Below are 19,657 nucleotides of genomic sequence, written 5' to 3' on the forward strand. Positions count from 1 at the left end.
CCTGTGTTTGGCGTTTCAGCGGGTCTCGGGGAAGGCTGGCCCAGAGCACGCACTGCACCGTGGAAGCAGAAAGCCCCTATTTATAGCAAATGCCCCTCCTTTTAATGAGAGTCTTCTAGTCCCACAGTGACCTGTTTAAAAGCGTGTGATGTTGGGAGTGAGGTGGGAGGAGGCAGGAGCCTTTAGGGGACGGAGGGGACTGCCCCGTCTATTAACAGCAGGAGCTTAAGGCTGCGGCTGATGCTTGGGGGACACTGGGGACTGCATGTGCTACAGGGGGGCCTGAACTGCCCCTGGCTCGGCCGGGTCAGAAGCCCCTGCAGCAGATCGGCCGTGGGGGAAATGCTCAGAAAAGCTCAAGTTCAAGGACGCAAATGAAAACCGCCAGGAAGAAGTATGTCAGAAAGCAAACTCTTTAAAACCGTGGTTCTTCTGGTGAGGCTGCGGGGCTCGGAATTCAGACGCCGACAGGAGGGACTAGACCCTGTGCGCCTTTACAAGCCGAGGCAGAGGGCGGCGGGGCCACGTGGGGGCCTGGCCCTCGCCGGGGATGGGGCGAAGCCCGTGGAGGCTGCGGGCGCCTAGGTGAGCCGCAGCTTCATCTCCGACACTTTGTAGCTGTAGTTGTACCGGCCCCACGACTTCCAGTTGATGCCGTTGGCGTAGCTCGTGTGCGGGCCCCTGAGGTAGCGGCCGTTCAGGTTGGACGAGTGGCAGCTGTGATACCACCAGGCCCCCTGGAACTGCGCGGCACAGTTAGAGGGGCTCTCGTCGTTGTCACGGTCTTTGGTGGAGAAGAAGTGATTTCCGTGGTCCGTCAGGGAGTCACCTGCTCGGGGAGGGGAGCGGGCAGAGTGGGGTGTCGCTGGTCCTAGAGGGAGCCGCCGTCGGGGGGCCCTGCCGCCCACCCAGCGCACCTCCCTCTGGAGACCCCCATGGGGCAGAGGGCGCCTCCTGGTCCCGGAACTCTGCACCAGGGCGCGAGCCTCCCTCCAGCCTCACCTGTTTCCTCCTGGCTCCCTGGAGACCTCCAGGACCTTGGGGCCCCTCTCTTCCCCAAGCCTGCGCCTCTCTCCTGGGCCCTGCCCCCTCCCACTGGCTTGCCCTGGTCATCCCAGGGGCCCAGCACTGCCTCACCGGGGGCCCTGGCTGCAGCTTCGGTCCCGGGCGTGCAGCTCCCCTCTGGCCCCCGCAGTATCCACGCCCCCCACGCCTGCCTGGGCCTCACCTACACCATGGTCAAGGGTCCCTGCCCTGCTCCTTCCTTGGCGGCTCAGAGGAGACCATGTGTGTCAAACAGGCACCTGAAGGCTCCCGTTTGCCATCCCCTCCAGCATCCCGGAGGGCCTTGCTCTCCGGAGCTCTGCTTCAACACAGTCCAGCAGGCACCTGGCCCCATTTCTGAACACAAGTGTACCCTGGAAGCTCCAGGATGAGCCACAAGGATTGCCTTCCCACAGTCTGTGACCAGGGGGTCTTTCTGGCAAAGAACATCCCACAGGGTTGGTGTTCTGTGGAGCCACTTGGGAATGGGGCTCTAAGGCCTCCTGTGAGATGACCGTTCTCTCCCAGGTGTTAGCAGGACGGGGTCAGTGACCTCAGAGCATCACGGGCCCCCACGTTACATAGAAACGCAGGCACCTTCTTATCTGCGATCACACATGGGGAAGCCGGGCCCCGAGAGGGGAGCCCCCAGTCCAGGGTCTCTCGGGGAGGCAGAGCCAGGACGCCCAGCAGCTTCTCTGCTTCCCCAACCCCGAGCTGAAGCCCTGGCCACTGCAGTGAGCCGTGCAGACTCTGACCTGCATTGCCCTCCACAAAGGCTCCCAGGACCAGCTTGTACTTCTCAGCTTCATCTGCCATCCTGAATGACTGGTACTTGGCAAATCGGTGGTTGCCTTCAAAGTCCATGAGGTCTACCCGGAGCTCACTGGTTCCTGTCGAAGGAAGGTGTTCAGGTCTAAGCAGAAGGGACCCTCCACCTCCAGGCAAAGGAGGTGAGAATTTGGGTAAGTTCTAGAGGCGTGTCTGAACTTGGCATTCGGGGATAATTCAGCGGGGAAGGTGTGAGAGGCTTGTGGATGTGAGGCTCCAGGGAGGGCTCCCTGACTTCCGATGGCTCCCCTTCTGTTCCACCAGCCTCGCCCCAAATCCCACAGTTGGTATTCCTTGAATGGAATGAAGCCTCACTCTACTGGAAACCCTAAATTCTCCTGCAAACCGCTGTGAATGCCAGGGCAGGAAAGTGTATCTGTATTTGTTTCTTTTGCAAGAATTTCAGGCACATGAGTGGACACCTTCACGGTTGCCCTGAGGTAGTGGAAGAATTTAAAATAGGATTCACAGGTTTACAGTTGAACTTAGGACCACCCGTGAGGCTGATTCTATGAAACAGAGCAGTGGGCTGAGGGGGCCCGTGTCGGGACCCCCACATGCAGTGACCGGGAGAAGGAGGGAAGGGGTTCTGTGGGCCTCAGAGCCCAGTTTCAAGGCAGGACTGACGACTGGAAGAGAGAGGAGGGCCACCCCAGTCCAGATGGCCTCCTGCCCACTTCCTCGTCTCCGGTTCTAAGGTCTGATTGGTCCTGAGACCAGAAGACATCTTCCCTCCAATAACCCCCCTTCTCCCGATTTTGACCCTCAGAGAGTCTGAGAAGCATGCCTCCCTGCTGGCAAAGGCATAGCCTTCCTGCTGTCAGAGGGGAGCACGTGAGGGGCAAGGCCTTCTGCTCCACACAGCCCAGGACTAGGGTCAGGAGCTGTGGGCTGCAGGCCCCCCAACCACAGAGCCCCCGCCGTGGCCCTACCCTGGGCGGTCAGGGCGTGGATGTTGTCATTCCCCAGCCAGAACTCGCCCAGCTGACTGCCGAAGCCCTGCTTGTACGCGGTCCAGGTCCGGAAGAAGTCCACAGAGCCGTCCTTCCTTCGCTGGAAAACCTGTGCGTGGAGGGGGGTGCTGGGAGACAGGCCCCTGCTGCCGTCCCCCTGTGGGGCGCCCCGCCACCCGTGAGCACAGCACCAGTAGCTCACAGCGCTCCACAGGCTGGGGCCCCGGATGTGGGTCTCATTAGAGACCCCGGGGACCGTCAGGGGAGTACCTACATGTGGCCAGGGAGATCATGGAGACTCAGAGAGTGCAGGCGATAAGCCCAAAGCCACGTGTCTGGAGAGGAGTGGGCACTTCTGGGCCTCAGCCCATGGCCTGGGGTTACAGGCCTCCTTGCCCCTGCCCCGACATTTCTGCTTCTCCCGACCTCAGTGACAGGACGGGGTCAGCTGAGCCTGGGGTTAGACAGTCTCACAGAGGCCTCTAAAGACTGGTCTCCCACCAAAGGAGCCTCCTGGACACGCCCACCACTGCCCACGGGCCGCGCCGCCGTCTCTGGGACCCCGGCAGCTCACGGTCCACCCCCCGCCGTCGGTGTCCATGTCACACAGCACAGTCAGGGGCCGGCAGTCGGGCAGGTAGATGGTGTGCCAGCCGCTCAGAAAGTGTCCCCTGGTGAGCAGCTCCGTGCAGGTCCGAGGTCCTGGGAGGGGAAATGGGGGGATGGATGCCAGGTCAGGAGCCTGGGCAGGGCAGGGGCAGGGGAGGGGGCAGAGGAGGGGACACCTGCCTGGGGGATGGTGGCACCGAGGCCTGGGACAGACAGAGACCACCCCCACCTCCCAGAGCTGTCCCCACCATGGTCTGGGCACCCCGCCTTCCAGGGAAAGTTATAAGCTCCCCAGGAAGACCGCTGTGGAAGACACACGTCATTCAGGCAATAGCTGCCTGTAACTGGGGAGTGAGATGTGCAGAGAATGTTTCATCTCTGGATGCTAGAACCAGAGTCTGTGCAGCTGGCCTTCTGGTCAACCGCCCCCACGGGAGCAGGTCCTGGCTGAGGTCTGGGGTTGGGGTCGGCGTGTGTGCAGTCACCTGTGGCACATGAATGAAGCTGCCCCGACTCTCCTGTTGTGGGAGAGAGGACATGCGTGTCACACGTCTGGAAACAGCCCTGGGCCCATCAGCCCCTCTGCTCCATGAACACGGCACTGACAGTGGAAACCGTCGCCCAGCTCTTCAGGACGGACAGCCCCCAGCCCTGGGCAGCGGTTCCGAGACTCAGCCGCGGGGCTCGCTGGGGGAACTGGCTGGACCACCGTACCGGCCGCCTCTCCTGGGCTTTGAGGCTCCCGGCACTGAGGGTCAGCTCCTCCGGGCCCGTCACTTTCCACCATCAGAGCCTCTGGTCGTGGAAAGTCCTGGGGGCGTTTGGGGTATGCTTGGCCCCAACCAGCGCACTTTGTACTTGTCGTCAAAGCATGTGACGGTGTCTTGTGAGTGCTCACTCGTGTCCGACTCTTTGTGACCCTGAGGACTGTAGCCCGCCAGGGTCCTCTGTCCACGGGGATTCTTCAGGCAAGAATACCAGAGGGGGTTGCCATGCCCTCCTCTGGGGGAATCTTCCCAGCCCCGGGATGGAACCCATGTCTCTTGCATCCCCTGCACTGGCAGGCGGGCTCTTTGCCGCCAGTGCCGCCTGGAAGCCTGACTGTGTCTTGGTATTTTACCTTTTCTTACTTTAAGAAATGTTTAAATAAATGGGCATAAATCAGAAAAAAGAAAAGGCGAAACGTCCACAGTCATGCACTGAATCAGTGTTGCCAGTCTCCCCGGGGCAAAACTGGCAGCTGCGGGCTCCTCGAGCCTCCAACCACGAGGACCGCCCTTCTGCCCCAATCATGGGCTGGACAGGCGGGGCCAGGGCATGGTCTGAGCTCCTCACCCAGACGTTCTCCTGGGCCCCGGGGCACCTCCTGTGACCCAGGCCTCGTGGACCACCCCCCCAGCCCCCTGCAAAGCCTGCCGGGTGCCCCCAGGGAGGGAAGGGGCTCACCTTTCTCTCCACGTGCACCCTTCTCCCCTTGGGCTCCTGGGGAGAGACAGGGGATGCAGAGGACGCCTGTCAGTGGACAGCGACCCTCCGCTCTGGAAGCCACCCCAGGCTCAGTTCTTCGGGGGGTGGCTCAGCCTCACGCATGCTCCACGCTCACACGGCTTTCAGATGCCTGGGTCTTGGTGGAGCGGGTGGGCGGCTGGGAACGTGAGGCCTGGGATCCTTCCCTGGGTCACAGCAGGCTGCTGGGGACCCAGGACCCTGGGCCTGTTCACGCGCCGCCTCGAGGCTCTCAGGACGCGGGCGGTAAGACAGGCCGTGTCTCTCACGCCGCCCTCCCGCTCTGTCTCTCCCCCCTCTCTCCACCTCCCCGCCCCTCTTGGTCTGACTCTCCGGCTCTGTAGACAGGCCCCAGGGTCCTGCTGGGGGGTTGCAGCTCTTCATCACCTGTGCTTCCTTTGGGTCCAGCCGGCCCTGCCTTCCCAGGGACTCCGGGCAAACCTCGTTCTCCTGTAAATCCCAAAGACACACCATTGGGAAAGGCCATCTGAGGCACCTTACTTGAGCTCTGTCTGCCCTGAGAAATAAAGTCCTGACCCTCCCATCCCAGCTCCAGTATCCTCAGGGTTGCTGCCACCGGGCCCCAGCCTGAGGGTGATACCGGAGACAGTGGGGACCAAGTGCCCGTGGCCCCCGCTGCAGACAGCCGGCACCCCAGGGCGCCACCGGCGTCCAGCTCCTGCAGGCCTCTGTGGAGCAGGCCCAGGTCCACGCCACCGCACAGAGCTCTGCCGTCCAATCGGGGGCTGGGGCCAGGAACACGTCCTCACAGACCCTATCACACGGGGGCACCTGGAGTCTCGAGCCTCGGGCCCAGCTCTCTGTGCTCCACCCTGGATGCAGGGGACAGCGTTAGCTGCTCAGTCATGTCCGACTCTTTGGAACCCCACGGACTGCAGCCCACCAGGCTCTTTGTCCATGGAATTCTCCAAGCAAGAACACTGGAGTGGGTTGTCATTCCAGGAGTCAGACCCAGGGATCTCATGGATGGCAGGCAGATTCTTTACTGTCTGAATCACCAGCTGAACTCAGATGCAGGGAGGTCAGACACAATTACGTATCCCACTGGGAAGGTTCCGACTCCACCTCCAGAGGGGAAGGGTCAGCAGCCTGAAGCCCCAGTTCAGTTCAGTTCAGTTGCTCGGTCGTGTCCGACTCTTTGTGACCCCATGGACTGCAGCACACCAGGCCTCCCTGTCCAATACCAACTCCCGGAGACTGCTCAAACCCATGTCCATTGAGTAGGTGATACCATCCAACCATCTCATCCTCTGTTGTCCCCTTCTCCTCCTGCCCTCAATCTTTCCCAGCATCAGGGTCTTTTCCAATGAGTCAGCTCTTCACATGAGGTGGCCAAAGTATTGGAGCTTCAACTTCAGCATCAGTCCTTCCAATGAACATTCAGGACTGATTTCCTTTAGGATGGACTGGTTGGACTCCTTGCAGTCCGAGGGGCTCTCAAGAGTCTTCTCCAACACCACAGTTCAAAAGCATCAGTTCTTCAGGGCTCAACTTTCCGTATGGTCCAAGTCTCACATTTGTACATGACCACTGGAAAAACCACAGCTTTGACTAGACAGGTCTTTGTCGCCAAAGTGATGTCTCTGCTTTTTAATATGCTGTCTAGGTTGGTCATAGTTTTTCTTCCAAGGAGCAAGTGTCTTTTAGTTTCATGGCCACAGTCACCATCTGCAGTGATTTTGGAGCCCAAGAAATAATGAGGCCCAGGTCTGCATTATTAACCTTGGCAGGAGGCTAGGACCACCCAGGGCCCCTTCCCCTCCTCCCAGGCACTGATGGGAGGTCGGGAGAGGCTGCCCCAGGCTCAGCAAACGGAAGGGCAGGGGTCTACTCACAGGCTCACCGCCCTGGGGTGTGGGGTGTGGGGGTGGGACAGAGGGGCAGGGCCGCTTCCGCTTGTGGCCAAGTAAACACAGCCCCTGGCAGGCTGCGGACCAGAAGTGCCCTCATCCTGGGGTCCCCCAGCAGAACCCCGTCTCAGAGCCCGTTTCAGGGCCGCAAACCTTGTAAGGGGAGGGGGTTGCCATGTGGGCAGATGTGTGGAGTGCTGGGGGCCCTCACACTGGGTGGAGACCCAGCTCCTCCCTCCCTGGCCGTGCATGGCTGCTCGGAGCCCCAGGTTTCTCCTCTGAGGCGCAGGGAGGAAAACCTGGGGCCCCGGTTTCCGGGTGAGTTCACCGGGTGCTTGAGGTGCAGAGCTCCTGCCAACGGTCACGGAAAAGCCAGTCCTGATCAAGGGCCTGGAAGCGTATGCTCCATGAGAAGACACCCAGACGTGAGCTGAGAAGAGCTGAGACCAGCACCCTGCTCCGGGGACGGCAGTGCCGGGGGGGGTGCCGGGGTCACCTCTGGGCAGAACCCGTGACCCAAACTTCCCAACTGAGGTGCCTCAGCGGGCACAGCCCTGCTCGGGCTCTGGTCTGAGAAGAGCCGGAGCTCTGTGGCCCCATCCCCACCCAGGGCACGCACCCTTCAGTCCACCAGCCCCGTCCCCACCCGGGGCACGCACCCTTCAGTCCACCAGCCCCGTCCCCACCCGGGGCACGCACCCTTCAGTCCACCAGCCCCGTCCCCACCCGGGGCACGCACCCTTCAGTCCACCAGCCCCGTCCCCACCCGGGGCACGCACCCTTCAGTCCACCAGCCCCGTCCCCACCCGGGGCACGCACCCTTCAGTCCACCAGCCCCGTCCCCACCCGGGGCACGCACCCTTCAGTCCACCAGCCCCGTCCCCACCCGGGGCACGCACCCTTCAGTCCAGCGGCACCCGTCTCTCCCTTGAGCCCTGGGGCTCCGGGCAGCCCTGGGCAGCCTCGGAGGATGGACAGCTTGTCGGAGCCCTCCAGACCCACCAGCTTCACCTCTGCAGAGAAACGCGGAGTTGGGGTCAGGGCGCTCATCACAGGGCCAGCGACATGCCGCCCAAGCCAAGAGTGTCTGCCACAAGGCGACCTGGTCCCTCGGCTCCGGCTGGTGTCACTGGTCTCAGATGAGGGGTCAGCCTGGCAGTGAGCTTCCTGCCTCTGGTGGGCACTGGTCAAGTGGGGAGGCCATGCCTGGGCATGGAATCCACCCTGCCTGATTCCCAGCCCCCCACCTCCATGCTGTGTGTCTTTGGGCAAGTCACTCAACCCCTCTGAGTTCTGGGAATCCAAATGGGGACAAAAATAAGGCTGTGGGGAGAATTAGATCAGATAATGCAGATTTTTAGATTCTTGGTATACTTCATGGCATGTAGTTCCACTACATGACAACAATAAATATTTATAAGACTTGGGGGTTGGGGAGAGCATAACATTTTCAACCCCAGGCCTCGGACTTGTGACCATAGAGCTCCTGAATTGGAAGGGGTCCCTGTAGGTCCCCCCGGAGAGAAGATGCATTTGATCTAAGAACACAGAGCAAATTCCAGTAGAACAGGAACCAGGGGGTCATTTCCTTCTCGGGAAAAAAAGAAAAATTAGTTTTGTTGATTTCAAAACTAAAACATCCTCACGAGAGACAACTTAGAGTGTGTGGGAGTCAGCCAGGCACAGAGACGCTGCAGACACGGGAGCTGCTACTGTGGAATCTGTCTCCACCAGAGATGCTCTCAGGGGAACAAGTTTATGCTTCCCCCACAAATACATCCTCAACTCACGGTGAGACTGGTCTGTCCTCAGGGATATCTCTTTCCAGGCGTGGGCGCAGCCCCCTGCACAGATCGGAAGGGAGGCCACCCACTCTTATACCTCAAACCTGCCAATTCACACTCTGGCATGAAAGCCAAAAATCTGCAGTAACAAACCCCAAGGGAGCGTGGGAGCCCTGGGATTAGAGAACCTTTCTAAAAAGTCCAGGAGAACACAGGAAGCAGGGGGCATTGTCCTTCTTGGCTGCAGAGCCAAGACCTGACGGGATGCTCCGTGGAGCAAATCCGAGGCTTGAGAGGGAGACAGACACGGATTAAATTCCCGCTCCTCCCACATGGCCTTGGGCCGTTCGTTGTCTCCTAGTCTGAGGATGAAGCTGAGCTGCAGCTGAGCTGCTGAGTCTTCAGAAGGTGCGGATAGAGGGTTTCACCCTGGATGCTACCTATGGTCAGTGAGTGGGGAGCTCCAGCATTCAGGGGCCGGAAACAGGTCCATCTCACCTGGACATGTGTCTGCAGCCTGGGCAGCGAGGGTCCCGAAGCACAGGCACACGAGGAGCGGGCCACTGGGCCCCAGGGCCCCGGCCGCGCCTCCCAGCTCCATGTCCTGTGGTCTGTGCCCGAGCTCTTGCGGGCAGTGGAAGCCAGCCCCTGCCTGGGCCTGCGGTTTCTCCACTCCAGGGGGACGCCCACTTCCTCCTGCCTCTTTGCTTACACCCACAGGAGGTGCCAGAGGATGGCAAAGGGCATTTCCTTCCCTCTGGGCCCCACCAGGCTGCCCAGTGAATTGGGCTCAGTTCTGCTGGCAGGATACCCTGTTGCCGGTTGAGAGAGCTCCCAGGAACCCTGCGTTGGAAGGGGTCTGCCTTCTTTGTGGCTTAAGGAAAGTTCCATCCCCAGACCCCCTCCTTATCACCCAGCTCTGCCCAGGCAACACGCCAAGGCTTTGACTGGGGTATGAGGAGCAGCAAGACCCCTCCCTCCCTCACCTGATTTCCAGAATGTTCTAATGACTAAGCACCTAACACAGGGGAAGAGAAAAAAAAAAAATCCTGAGTGCTTCTTAGGTGCCAAATGCTACTCACAGCAGCCCCATCAGGAAGACACTATGATCTGAATTTCACAGTGGGGGAACTGAAGCCACTCTGCTGGTGGGAGCCAGACATCTCCTCGAGTCTGTCCGAGGCTCCGAGGACCACCGGGTCTGGTCTTGACACCTGAAGGTGAGGCTGTGCCTTGCCCCCCTAGATCCCAGAGGCTGTCCTCCACACCAGTACAGTGATCACCCTGAACCAGGACAGGCGGTGGCGCTCCGGGAAGGGCTTCTGCAGACGTGTAGAGGGTCACTAAGGAGAGCAGGGTGGTGCCGGAGGGGAGGAGCTGGGGGCGAAACTCCTTCATGGACTCACATTTCTCTAGGCAGCGTGCGTGAGCTGGCATCCTAACCGCACTTACTGTCTAACTAGGAAAGCAGCATGGATGGCCAAACCTGAGGTTTTGAAAGGCGCACAGGGCCCAGCGTCCATCTCCGTGGGCTCTGGGATGACACCGACTCGGCACAGTGCTGTGCGGCGGCTCCAGCCCCCTGAGACAGAGGAGGAAAGAGGTCGCCTTGCCTCAGTCATCACTCAGCCCCCAGCCAGCTACGGATCTGAGCTTTGTCTGCTGGAGAGGAGCTCGTGCAGGGTCGTTCACCTGGTCTTGGAAGGGGAGAGAGGTGGCTGGTGTTAGCCCCGCTACCCCATCTGCGCAAGCCCCTCCCTGTACCAGGGTGCTTCCTCTTCTTCTCACTGTTGATAGGATGACTGCAGGTGGGACATTGATCGCACAGTCAGGTATCACTTTAATGTCCCTAAAGTATGTGGGCCTACGAAGATGCCAGAACGCGAGACTCTGTCAAGCTCAGATGTCCTAAAGTGGGATCAACCAAGGGCATCTGATTTCTGGCAACGGCAGCTGAGGTATTTGGGGCCATCTGTCCTCAGAAGACAAACAGAAGCGAAAGTGTTAGTCCCTCAGTTGTGTCCGATGCTTTCTGAGCCCATGGACTGTAGCCTCCCAGGCTCCTCTGTCCATGGAATTCTCCAGGCAGGAATGGGTAGCCTGGAGTGGAGTACGTAGCCATTCCCTTCTCCAGAGGATCTTCCCAACCCAAGGATTGAGCCCCTGTCTCCTGTGGCTCCTGCGCTGCTGGGCGGATTCTTTACCACGGAGCCACCTGGGCTTTGAAACTCTGGTGAGGGCTGCCTATGTCACGGTTGCCTGCTTGCTCCAAGCTGAAACCAACACAGGTCTTCTCAGAAGAATACTACTACCCCAAGACTTAAATGATTTCTGCAAATATACCTATCTTTCAAATTAAATCTTAGAACGCAGGACAAGATAACCAGGCTCGTGAGGACAAAAGACAACACATACAGGGACAAACAGAGACAGCGGAGCGTGGAGACAGACCTCCAGACGCCACGGCTGCCCAGACGACACCACGGTCAGTGGCGGAAATCGAAAGGCGCCCTCAGAGTGAACACAAGCCAGGTTGCTCGTACATCACCACTTCTGGTCAGATGCACAGCGTCACTATCAGAGCAGTAAGGCAGAAAAGAATAAATCAGATGTATACGAGTTGGAAAGGCAAGTACAAGGCTGCTATTACTTTTGTAGAAAATTCAGGGGAATCTAAAATTTTTAGAATGAATGAGCTGCAGTTCAGTTCAGTCGCTCAGTCGTGTCCGACTCTTTGCGACCCCATGAATCGCAGCACGCCAGGCCTCCCTGGCCATCAGCAACCCCTGGAGTTCACTCAAATTCATGTCCATCGAGTCGGTGATGCCATCCAGCCATCTCATCCTCTGTCGTCCCCTTCTCCTCCTGCCCCCAGTCCCTCCCAGCATCAGAGTCTTTTCCAATGAGTCAACTCTTCCCATGAGGTGGCCAAAGGACTGGAGTTTCAGCTTCAGCATCAGTCTTTCCAATGAACACCCAGGACTGATCTCCTTTAGGATGGACTGGTGGGATCTCCTTGCAATCCAAGGGACTCTCAAGAGTCTTCTCCAACACCACAGTTCAAAAGCATCAATTCTTCGGTGCTCAGCTTTCTTCACAGTCCAACTCTCACATCCATACATGACTACTGGAAAAACCATAGCCTTGACTAGATGGAATTTTGTTGGCAAAGTAATATCTCTGCTTTTCAATATGCTATGTAGGTTGGTCATAACTTTCCTTCCAAGGAGTAAGCATCTTTTAATTTCATGGCTGCAGTCACCATCTGCAGTGATTTTGGAGCCCAGAAAAATAAAGTCTGACACTGTTTCCACTGTTTCCCCAACTATTTCCCATGAAGTGATGGGACTGGACGCCATGATCTTCGTTTTCTGAATGTTGAGCTTTAAGCCAACTTTTTCACTCTCCTCTTTCACCTTCATCAAGAGGCTTTTGAGTTCCTCTTCACTTTCTGCCGTAAGGGTGGTGTCATCTGCATATCTGAGGTTATTGATATTTCTCCCGGCAATCTTGATTCCAGCTTGTGCTTCTTCCAGCCGAGAGTTTCTCATGATGTACTCTACATATAAGTTAAATAAGCAGGGTGACAATATACAGCCTTGACATACTCCTTTTCCTATTTGGAACCAGTCTGTTGTTCCATGTCCAGTTCTAACTGTTGCTTCCTGACCTGCATACAGGTTTCTCAAGAGGCAGGTCAGGTGGTCTGGTATTCCCATCTCTTTCAGAATTTTCCACAGTTTCTTGTGATCCACACAGTCAAAGGCTTTGGCATAGTCAATAAAGCAGAAACAGATGTTTTTCTGGAACTCTCTTGCTTTTTCCATGATCCAGCGGATGTCGGCAATTTGATCTCTGGTTCCTCTGCCTTTTCTAAAACCAGCTTGAACATCAGGAAGTTCACGGTTCACATATTGCTGAAGCCTGGCTTGGAGAATTTTGAGCATTTCTTTACTAGCATGTGAGATGAGTGCAATTGTGCGGTAGTTTGAGCATTCTTTGGCATTGCCTTTCTTTGGGATTGGAATGAAAACTGACCTTTGCCAGTCCTGTGGCCACTGCTGAGTTTTCCAAATTTGCTGGCATATTGAGTGCAGCATTTTCACAGCATCATCTTTCGGGATTTGGAATAGTTCAACTGGAATTCCGTCACCTCCACTAGCTTTGTTCGTAGTGATGCATTTTAAGGCCCACTTGACTTCACATTCCAGGATGTCTGGCTCTAGGTGAGTGAGCACACCATTGTGATTATCTGCGTCGTGGAGATCTTTTTTGTACAGTTCTTCTGTGTATTCTTGCCACCTTTTCTTAATATCTTCTGCTTCTGTTAGGTCCATACCATCTCTGTCCTTTATCGAGCCCGTCTTTGCATGAAGTGTTCCTTTGGTGTCTCTGATTTTCTTGAAGAAATCTCTAGTCTTTCTCATTCTGTTGTTTTCCTCTATTTCTTTGCATTGATCACTGAAGAAGGCTTTCTTATCTCTCCTTGATGTTTTTTGGAACTCTGCATTCAGATGCTTATCTCTTTTGTTTTCTCCTTTGCTTTTCGCTTCTTTTCTTTTCACAGGTATTTGTAAGGCCTCCCCAGACAGCCATTTTGCTTTTTTGCATTTCTTTTTCTTGGGGATGGTCTTGATCCCTGTCTCCTGTACAATGTCACAAACCTCCGTCCATAGTTCATCAGGCACTCTGTCTATCAGATCTAGTCCCTTTAATCTATTTCTCACTTCCACTGTATAACCATAAGGGAATTTGATTTAGATAATACCTGAATGGTCTAGTGGTTTTCCCCACTTTCTTCAATTTAAGTCTGAATTTGGCAATAAGGAGTTCATGGTCTGAGCCACAGTCAGCTCCTGGTCTTGTTTTTGCTGACTGTATAGAGCTTCTCCATCTTTGGCTGCAAAGAACATAATCAATCTGATTTTGGTGTGGACCATCTGGTGATGTCCATGTGTAGAGTCTTCTCTTGTGTTGTTGGAAGAGGGTGTTTGCTATGACCAGTGCATTTTCTTGGCAAAACTCTATTAGCCTTTGCCCTACTTCATTCCGTATTCCAAGGCCAAATTTGCCTGTTACTCCAGGTGTTTCTTGACTTCCTACTTTTGCATTCCAGTCCCCTGTAATGAAAAGGAAATCTTTTTTGGGTGTTAGTTCTAAAAGGTCTTGTCAGTCTTCATAGAACCATTCAACTTCAGCTTCTTCAGCGTTACTGGTTGGGGCATAGACTTGGATTACTGTGATATTGAATGGTTTCCCTTGGAAATGAATAGAGATCATTCTGTCGTTTTTGAGATTGCATCCGAGTACTGCATTTCAGACTCTTTTGTTGACCATGATGGCCACTTCATTTCTTCTGAGGAATTCCTGCCTGCAGTAGTAGATATAATGGTCATCTGAGTTAAATTCACCCATTCCCGTCCATTTCAGTTCTCTGATTCCTAGAATGTCGACATTCACTCTTGCCATCTCTTGTTTGACCCCTTCCAATTTGCCTTGATTCATGGACCTGACATTCCAGGTTCCTATGCAATATTGCTCTTTACAGCATCGGACCTTGCTTCTATCACCAGTCACATCCACAACTGGGTATTGATTTTGCTTTGGCTCCATCCCTTCATTCTTTCTGGAGTTATTTCTCCACTGATCTACAGTAGCATATTGGCCACCTACCGACCTGGGGGAGTTCCCCTTTCAGTGTCCTATCCTATCATGAATGAGCTTAGCAAAATTCAATTATGTTCCTAATAGTTAAACAGTGAATTACAAAAAGGAACTTTAAACATTTGCAATAGTGACAGCAACTCAAATAACTGAATAATTCCGGCAAAATAGACACTAGTCTCCATGTAGAAACATCAGGTGTGAAGGAGAGATGCTTAAAGAGAGCAACTAAAAGAATGCTCTCTGTTCACGGATTCAAATGCTCAACGTCATAAAAATACCAGTTTCTCTCTAGTTGACCCGTAGAGTCACTGCATTATCAGTTAAAGGCCCCTTTTATTGGGAAACTTTGCGAGGTGAATTTGAAATTTGCTTAAAGGTTAAAGGCCAATGATTAGGATGTCTTGAGCTGGAGCAAGGAAGGATGACTTCCTCTAGTTGATGCCAGTAATTGTCGTGCAGATAAAGTCACTGAGACAGTGTGGTGCCAGCTCCAGGATCCAGGCCAAACCATCAGAACCGAATAAAGGATCTAGAAACAAATTCAGGCACACTCAGAAACTCGACGCATGACGGGCCAACTCCACAGAGCCAACAGGGAAAGCGCCAGCTTTTTTAAACAAGAATAGTGGACTCACAATGTTGTGTGATTTCTGCTGTACTGCAGCGATTTGCTTTTATACACACACACACACACATATGTTCTTTTTAATATTCTTTCCATTAGGGCTTATCTCAGGGTATTGAATGTAGTTCTCTGCACTGCACAGGAGGACCTTGCTTATCCATCCTACATCTAATAGCTTGGGCTTCCCAGGTAGTAAAGAACCCGCCTGCCAATGCAAGAGATGTAAGAGACACAGGTTTGATCCCTGGATGGGATAGATCCCCTGGAGGAGGGCACGGCAACCCACTGCAGTGTTCTTACCTGGAGAAGCTCATGGGCAGAGGAGCCTGGCGGGCCACAGTCTGTAGGGTCACAAAGGGTCAGAAATGACTGAAGTGCCTTAGCACCCACACATGCACTAAGAGCTCACATCTGCTCACCCAGCCTCCCACTCCCTCCCTCCCCCAGCCCTCTTCTCTTTGAATAAACTTCCAATAAGCACTGTGAGTTTCTGGGTATTCACATGGGAAAACCAGAAATGAAACTTGACCCTTTCCATACAGCAGAAAAAGAGCCATGTTGGCAGAATCACAGGCCCAAATGCGAAAGACGGAACGGTAGTCTTGGGCCCCATCATAAGCCATCAGACAACTTTGGCGGTATCTCATGCAGGAATGAAAAGCTCTAAGTAATGGACGAGTCTGAAAACTGACATTGAAATTAAGAATACTGGGCTTTCAAACGACACCCCCGAGAGAGACAAAAGCTGCCAGGGGGTGGAGAGGAGCCATCAGCCGCACGCAGCAGTCACAAACTGCTGTGTGCAGAAGAAAGAAGGAATTGCAGGAAATCGATGCTCCTGTGCAAAGTGGGAAAGTGGCCTACGCAGACACCCCTCAGAAGAGACATTTCAGTGGCCGGTAGAAAACAGATGAGACCCCTGACTTGGTTAGTGATCGGAGGCCTGCACGGCTGCACCAGCTTGATGACGCACGACCTGGAGCTCGGCCCCGCCCCAACTCCCAGCGCGTGCCCGGGCAGAGGACACAGGCAGGACAGCGTCCCGCGCCAAACCACAGCAACCAAGTGTCCATCTGGAGCCGGACAGACCCCCGCCTGACGTGTGTTCAAACCGGAGAAACCTGCAGAGTGTCACACAGACGAGTCCCTGCTTCCTCCAAACCAGCATGGAAATTCACAAGCACAGCATCTCAGGGCAAGTGGCAGCAGAAAGGAGACCTTGTCTGGTTGCGTTTGTACGTAAAGTTCAAAAGCAGCCACTCCACACAGCCGTGCTGGCATGAGGTGCGCTGAGCAGACTGTGGAGAGGACGGCCAGGTGCCCCAGCCAGGGTGGCAGCCCCCTCAGGAGGGCTCCTCCGGGGGCTGGCCCTGTCCTCCAGCTTCTCCCGACACGCTTTGTTTCTGCACTCTGGTGAGGAAGTGTTATTGTCCACTTCAAAAAGGACGTTTAAATACAGTGGAATGGAGCCTGCAGTGGCCACACTGATCTGAATCACTTCCTGCTGCAGCGCGGCGGTCCCCAGCAAGCACGGGGATTCGCAAGGCCCCTGCGTCCTGCCTGGCTCCCGGGAGGCCGGCTGTCAGCACACACAGGTGCTGTTCCACTGCCTCTGAGGGAGCTGGTCCAGGGCCGGGGCTCCCGCACATCTCCCCCCACCCCAGTCCCAGGGGCTGCGCGCCGGGGCTCTCCTGGGGCCTTTGCACATGACTGTGGATTCAGGAGAGGTGTGAGCCCGCCCAGTGATGCTCAAGCTCCAAATCCCCCCACCTAGGTCCTGGCTCAGGGTGAGGGCCACAGCATCTACCAGAGCTTCAGAGCTCTGGCTCAGGGTGAGGGCCACAGCATCTGCCAGAGCTTCAGAGCTCTGGAGCAGGAAGGGTGGGTCCGATTGACTGAGATTTCGAAGTCTGGATTAGAGTGGGTCTTCCAATGGGGCCTAGGGCGGGGCCACCAAGTCATTGTTTAGGAGACACAGCAAAGTGAGGTTTTTTAATCAACAGGATTCCGCTCCAACTATTGATTTCTGTTGATGAGTTGATGGGTCTTTGAGGGAAATGCTTCAGTGAGTAACATGGCATTTTCAGCCTTCAACTTTCTTAGGGGAGTCTGTAGACAGCATATTAAAAAGCAGAGACATTACTTTGCCAACAAAGGTCTGTATAGTCAAAGATACGGTTTTTCCAGTAGTCATGTATGGATGTGAGAGTTGGACCACAAGGAAGGCTGAGCACCAAAGAATTGATGCTTTTGAACTGTGGTGCTGGAGAAGACTCTTGAGAGTCCCTTGGACTGCAAGGAGATCGGTCAATCCTAAAGGAAATCAACCCAGAATACGCATTGGAAGGACTGATGCTGAAGTTGAAACTCTAGTATTTTGGCCATTTGATGCGAAGAATTGACTCATTGGAAAAGACCCTGATCCTGGGAAGACTGAGGGCAGGAGGAGAAGGGGACCACAGAGGATGAGATGGTTGGATGTCATCATTGACTCAATGGATAAGCCAACTCCAGGAGATGGTGAAGGACAGGGAGCAGATAGTATAGTCCATGGGGTTGTAGAGAGTCGGACACGACTGAGCGTCAGAACAACAACCCCAGGAACGTCAGGGCCCTTGGGAGAACAGGTGCAAACCCTCCCCAACCCGCAGAGGGCTGGCTGCTCCAAGACCCCAGTCCCAGCCTCCTCCTCCCAGGAGGAGGGAGGGGCCCCCAGGGTAGGACGTCCCCTGTCCCTCCGCTGGTTCCCTTCCTTCCTGCTCCTGCAAGGACTTGCGTTTGGAGGGCCTCAGGAAAGGGGCTGTGTGCCGGCCGGACCTGGCAGGGTCCCCCCGATATCCCCCGAAGCCACCTTCATTTGGCTGTGAAGACCGTCTACATCCGGAGCTGCTCAGCGGCGGGGAGGCTGCCTGCCAAGTCAAGTCCAGCCTGGAGCCCAGGGAAGGGGCCCTCACTAGCTGTCCTGGCTTTCTATCTGGGGAGAAGGAGCACGCGGGGCTCGCCGTGAAGGAGCCCCAGGCTGCACCCCCAGGCCCGGGTCCTCCTGACCCAGGCAGTGCCACCTTGAGCCCGTCGCTTGACCTCTCTGAGTCTTCTTTGTCACCAAACTTGGGATAACAGGGTGGATTTGGGGACCCTGTGGAGTGAGGATAGTAAGTTGGAACCATGGGGTCAGTGACTGTGGGGAGGTCAGCGCCTACCCTTCCCCTGGCCCTGACCTCCTCCCGGCAGCCTCTCTGCTGGCTTCCCAGGCCGTCCTCCAGGCCTGGCCACCTGCCCCCCAAGCACCCCCGCCACCCAGCCCGTGCCAAGCCTCTGTTTCCGGTGGGTGTTTCACAACCTGTGAGGAGGAGCCCTCTGGCAGGTGGTGTTGTAACCTCCTCCCCACCCCAGCCTCCCTCCCTGCCCCTGCCTCTCAGCAGCCGGGCTGGGTCCTGGCCGCCCCGTCGAGCATGCTGGGAGCCGTGTCCTGGGGACCCCTGTCTGCTGTGCACACTGACCAGACCTGGAGCCGGAAGGCAGCCCCCTCGGGGGGCAGGGCTCCGCAGGCGTGCGGCCCCCACTGCTCCAAGAGTGCCTACGGTCCCTGGAAACTTCTGTGCGTGCATGCTCAGTTACTCAGTCATGTCCAGCTCATTATGACCCCATTGTAGCCCACCAGGCTCCTCTGTCCACGGGATTCTCCAGGCAAGAATACTGGAGTGGGTTGCCGTGCCCTCCTCCAGGGGATCTTCCCCACCCAGGGATCGAACCTGCATCTTTCAAGGCTCCTGCATTGCAGGAGGATTCTTTTACCACTGAGCCACCAGGGAAGCCCATGACAGATGCTAGGGGGTCCACAAAAATGTTCTTGATGTCTTTTAAAATCAGAGGAAGAAAGTAGATAAATATGGCCAAGGTTATATTCAACTTTGAACCTCCATCGTTGCAAAATACAATTTTTAATGATTTTCTGTGGAGGAAGGGGCCCAGTGAGACGGAAGTGCCTGGGGTCCCCAAAGGGGAGACCTCCCCCCCCAGGGCCCCTCCTGGAACATTCTTGAAAACTTGGGGTGGGGGGCAGGGGGGTGGCACTGTGCCAGGCTGTCAACTGCCAGAAGGAAGCTTTCTCTTCCCCACCCCTCATCGACCTGAAACGTCCCTTCTCCCGCCATAAACAACTCCCCCACGGCAGGCTCGCTCAGCCCTGCGTTACTGACATTTTGGCCCAGACCGCTCTTGCCAAAGGAGCCATCCAGTGCCTGCTACACGCCAGTGGCGTCCCCGGCCCGAGTCATGACAACTGGAAATGTCCGCAGACGTTCCTGCCGAACGTCCCCTGCGGCTCGGGAGAGTCACACCGGGCCCGTAGTTGTAGAATCCCCGCCTCTTCACTGTCACAAACCCCAGCGATGACCTGATTTCTAGGCCAGCCCCCAGCGTCGGGCCTGTCCCGGGCCCCCTCCCTCGCCTCCTCGTCCTCAGCTATCAGCAGGGACACCTTCTGACTTGAACGACGTTCCCGGAAAGTGTGCTCGTGTGTGCCTGTCTTTTCACATAGGTAAGTGGCACCTACTGGAGCTCACTCTGAATTCTGCTTTCTCCACTCGGCCGTGTGGGCCTTGCACGCGTGTGTGTGTGTGTGAGCCCGAGACTTTCAGGGACGTGAGTCTCGGTGCGTTTATCTACATTCAGCCTGCTGCTTTCGGCTGCCACGTCTGCATCGCTTTGGACCTGTCCGTGTTTCCTAGGCGGTCTCCCGGGTGACCTCAAAGCCCACCCTCCGCT

The 19,657-nt window shown here is 55.9% G+C and overlaps 1 protein-coding gene across 3 annotated transcripts; it reads right to left on the minus strand.

The window, feature by feature from the left end:
- Positions 1–397: 397 nt before the first annotated feature.
- FCN1 (ficolin 1) lies at positions 398–9,213 on the minus strand. 3 transcript variants are annotated; one of them, XM_005213509.5, is made up of 10 exons: positions 9,097–9,213; positions 7,714–7,827; positions 5,331–5,393; positions 4,884–4,919; positions 4,152–4,364; positions 3,923–3,955; positions 3,403–3,530; positions 2,808–2,937; positions 1,803–1,937; positions 398–829 (listed from the first exon to the last, which is right to left on the minus strand). In XM_005213509.5, the coding sequence occupies exons 1-10, from the start codon at positions 9,197–9,199 to the stop codon at positions 582–584; spliced, it is 1,203 nt and encodes a 400-aa protein (XP_005213566.1). In that variant the 5' UTR covers positions 9,200–9,213; the 3' UTR covers positions 398–581. The 3 variants fall into 3 exon arrangements, with proteins under 3 accessions (XP_005213566.1, XP_059747041.1, NP_001010996.1); NM_001010996.1 differs by lacking the exon at positions 4,152–4,364 and having other exon boundaries at positions 582–829; positions 9,097–9,199; XM_059891058.1 differs by lacking the exons at positions 4,152–4,364; positions 7,714–7,827.
- Between the last annotated feature and the right edge of the window lie 10,444 nt (positions 9,214–19,657).

This window comes from Bos taurus, chromosome 11 (genome assembly GCF_002263795.3).
Source record: "Bos taurus isolate L1 Dominette 01449 registration number 42190680 breed Hereford chromosome 11, ARS-UCD2.0, whole genome shotgun sequence".
In the NCBI taxonomy this organism is placed as follows: Eukaryota; Metazoa; Chordata; class Mammalia; order Artiodactyla; family Bovidae; genus Bos; species Bos taurus.

Coding starts and splice junctions, on each gene's coding strand:
- FCN1 (XM_005213509.5), bottom strand. CDS start 9,199: ATGGAGCTGGGAGGCGCGGCCGGGGCCCTGGGGCCCAGTGGCCCGCTC. Junction 3,531..3,922: donor GCTTCATTCATGTGCCACAG/GTGACTGCACAC, acceptor TTCCCCTCCCAG/GACCTCGGACCTGCACGGAG. Junction 2,938..3,402: donor CCGACGGCGGGGGGTGGACC/GTGAGCTGCCGG, acceptor CTCCACGCACAG/GTTTTCCAGCGAAGGAAGGA.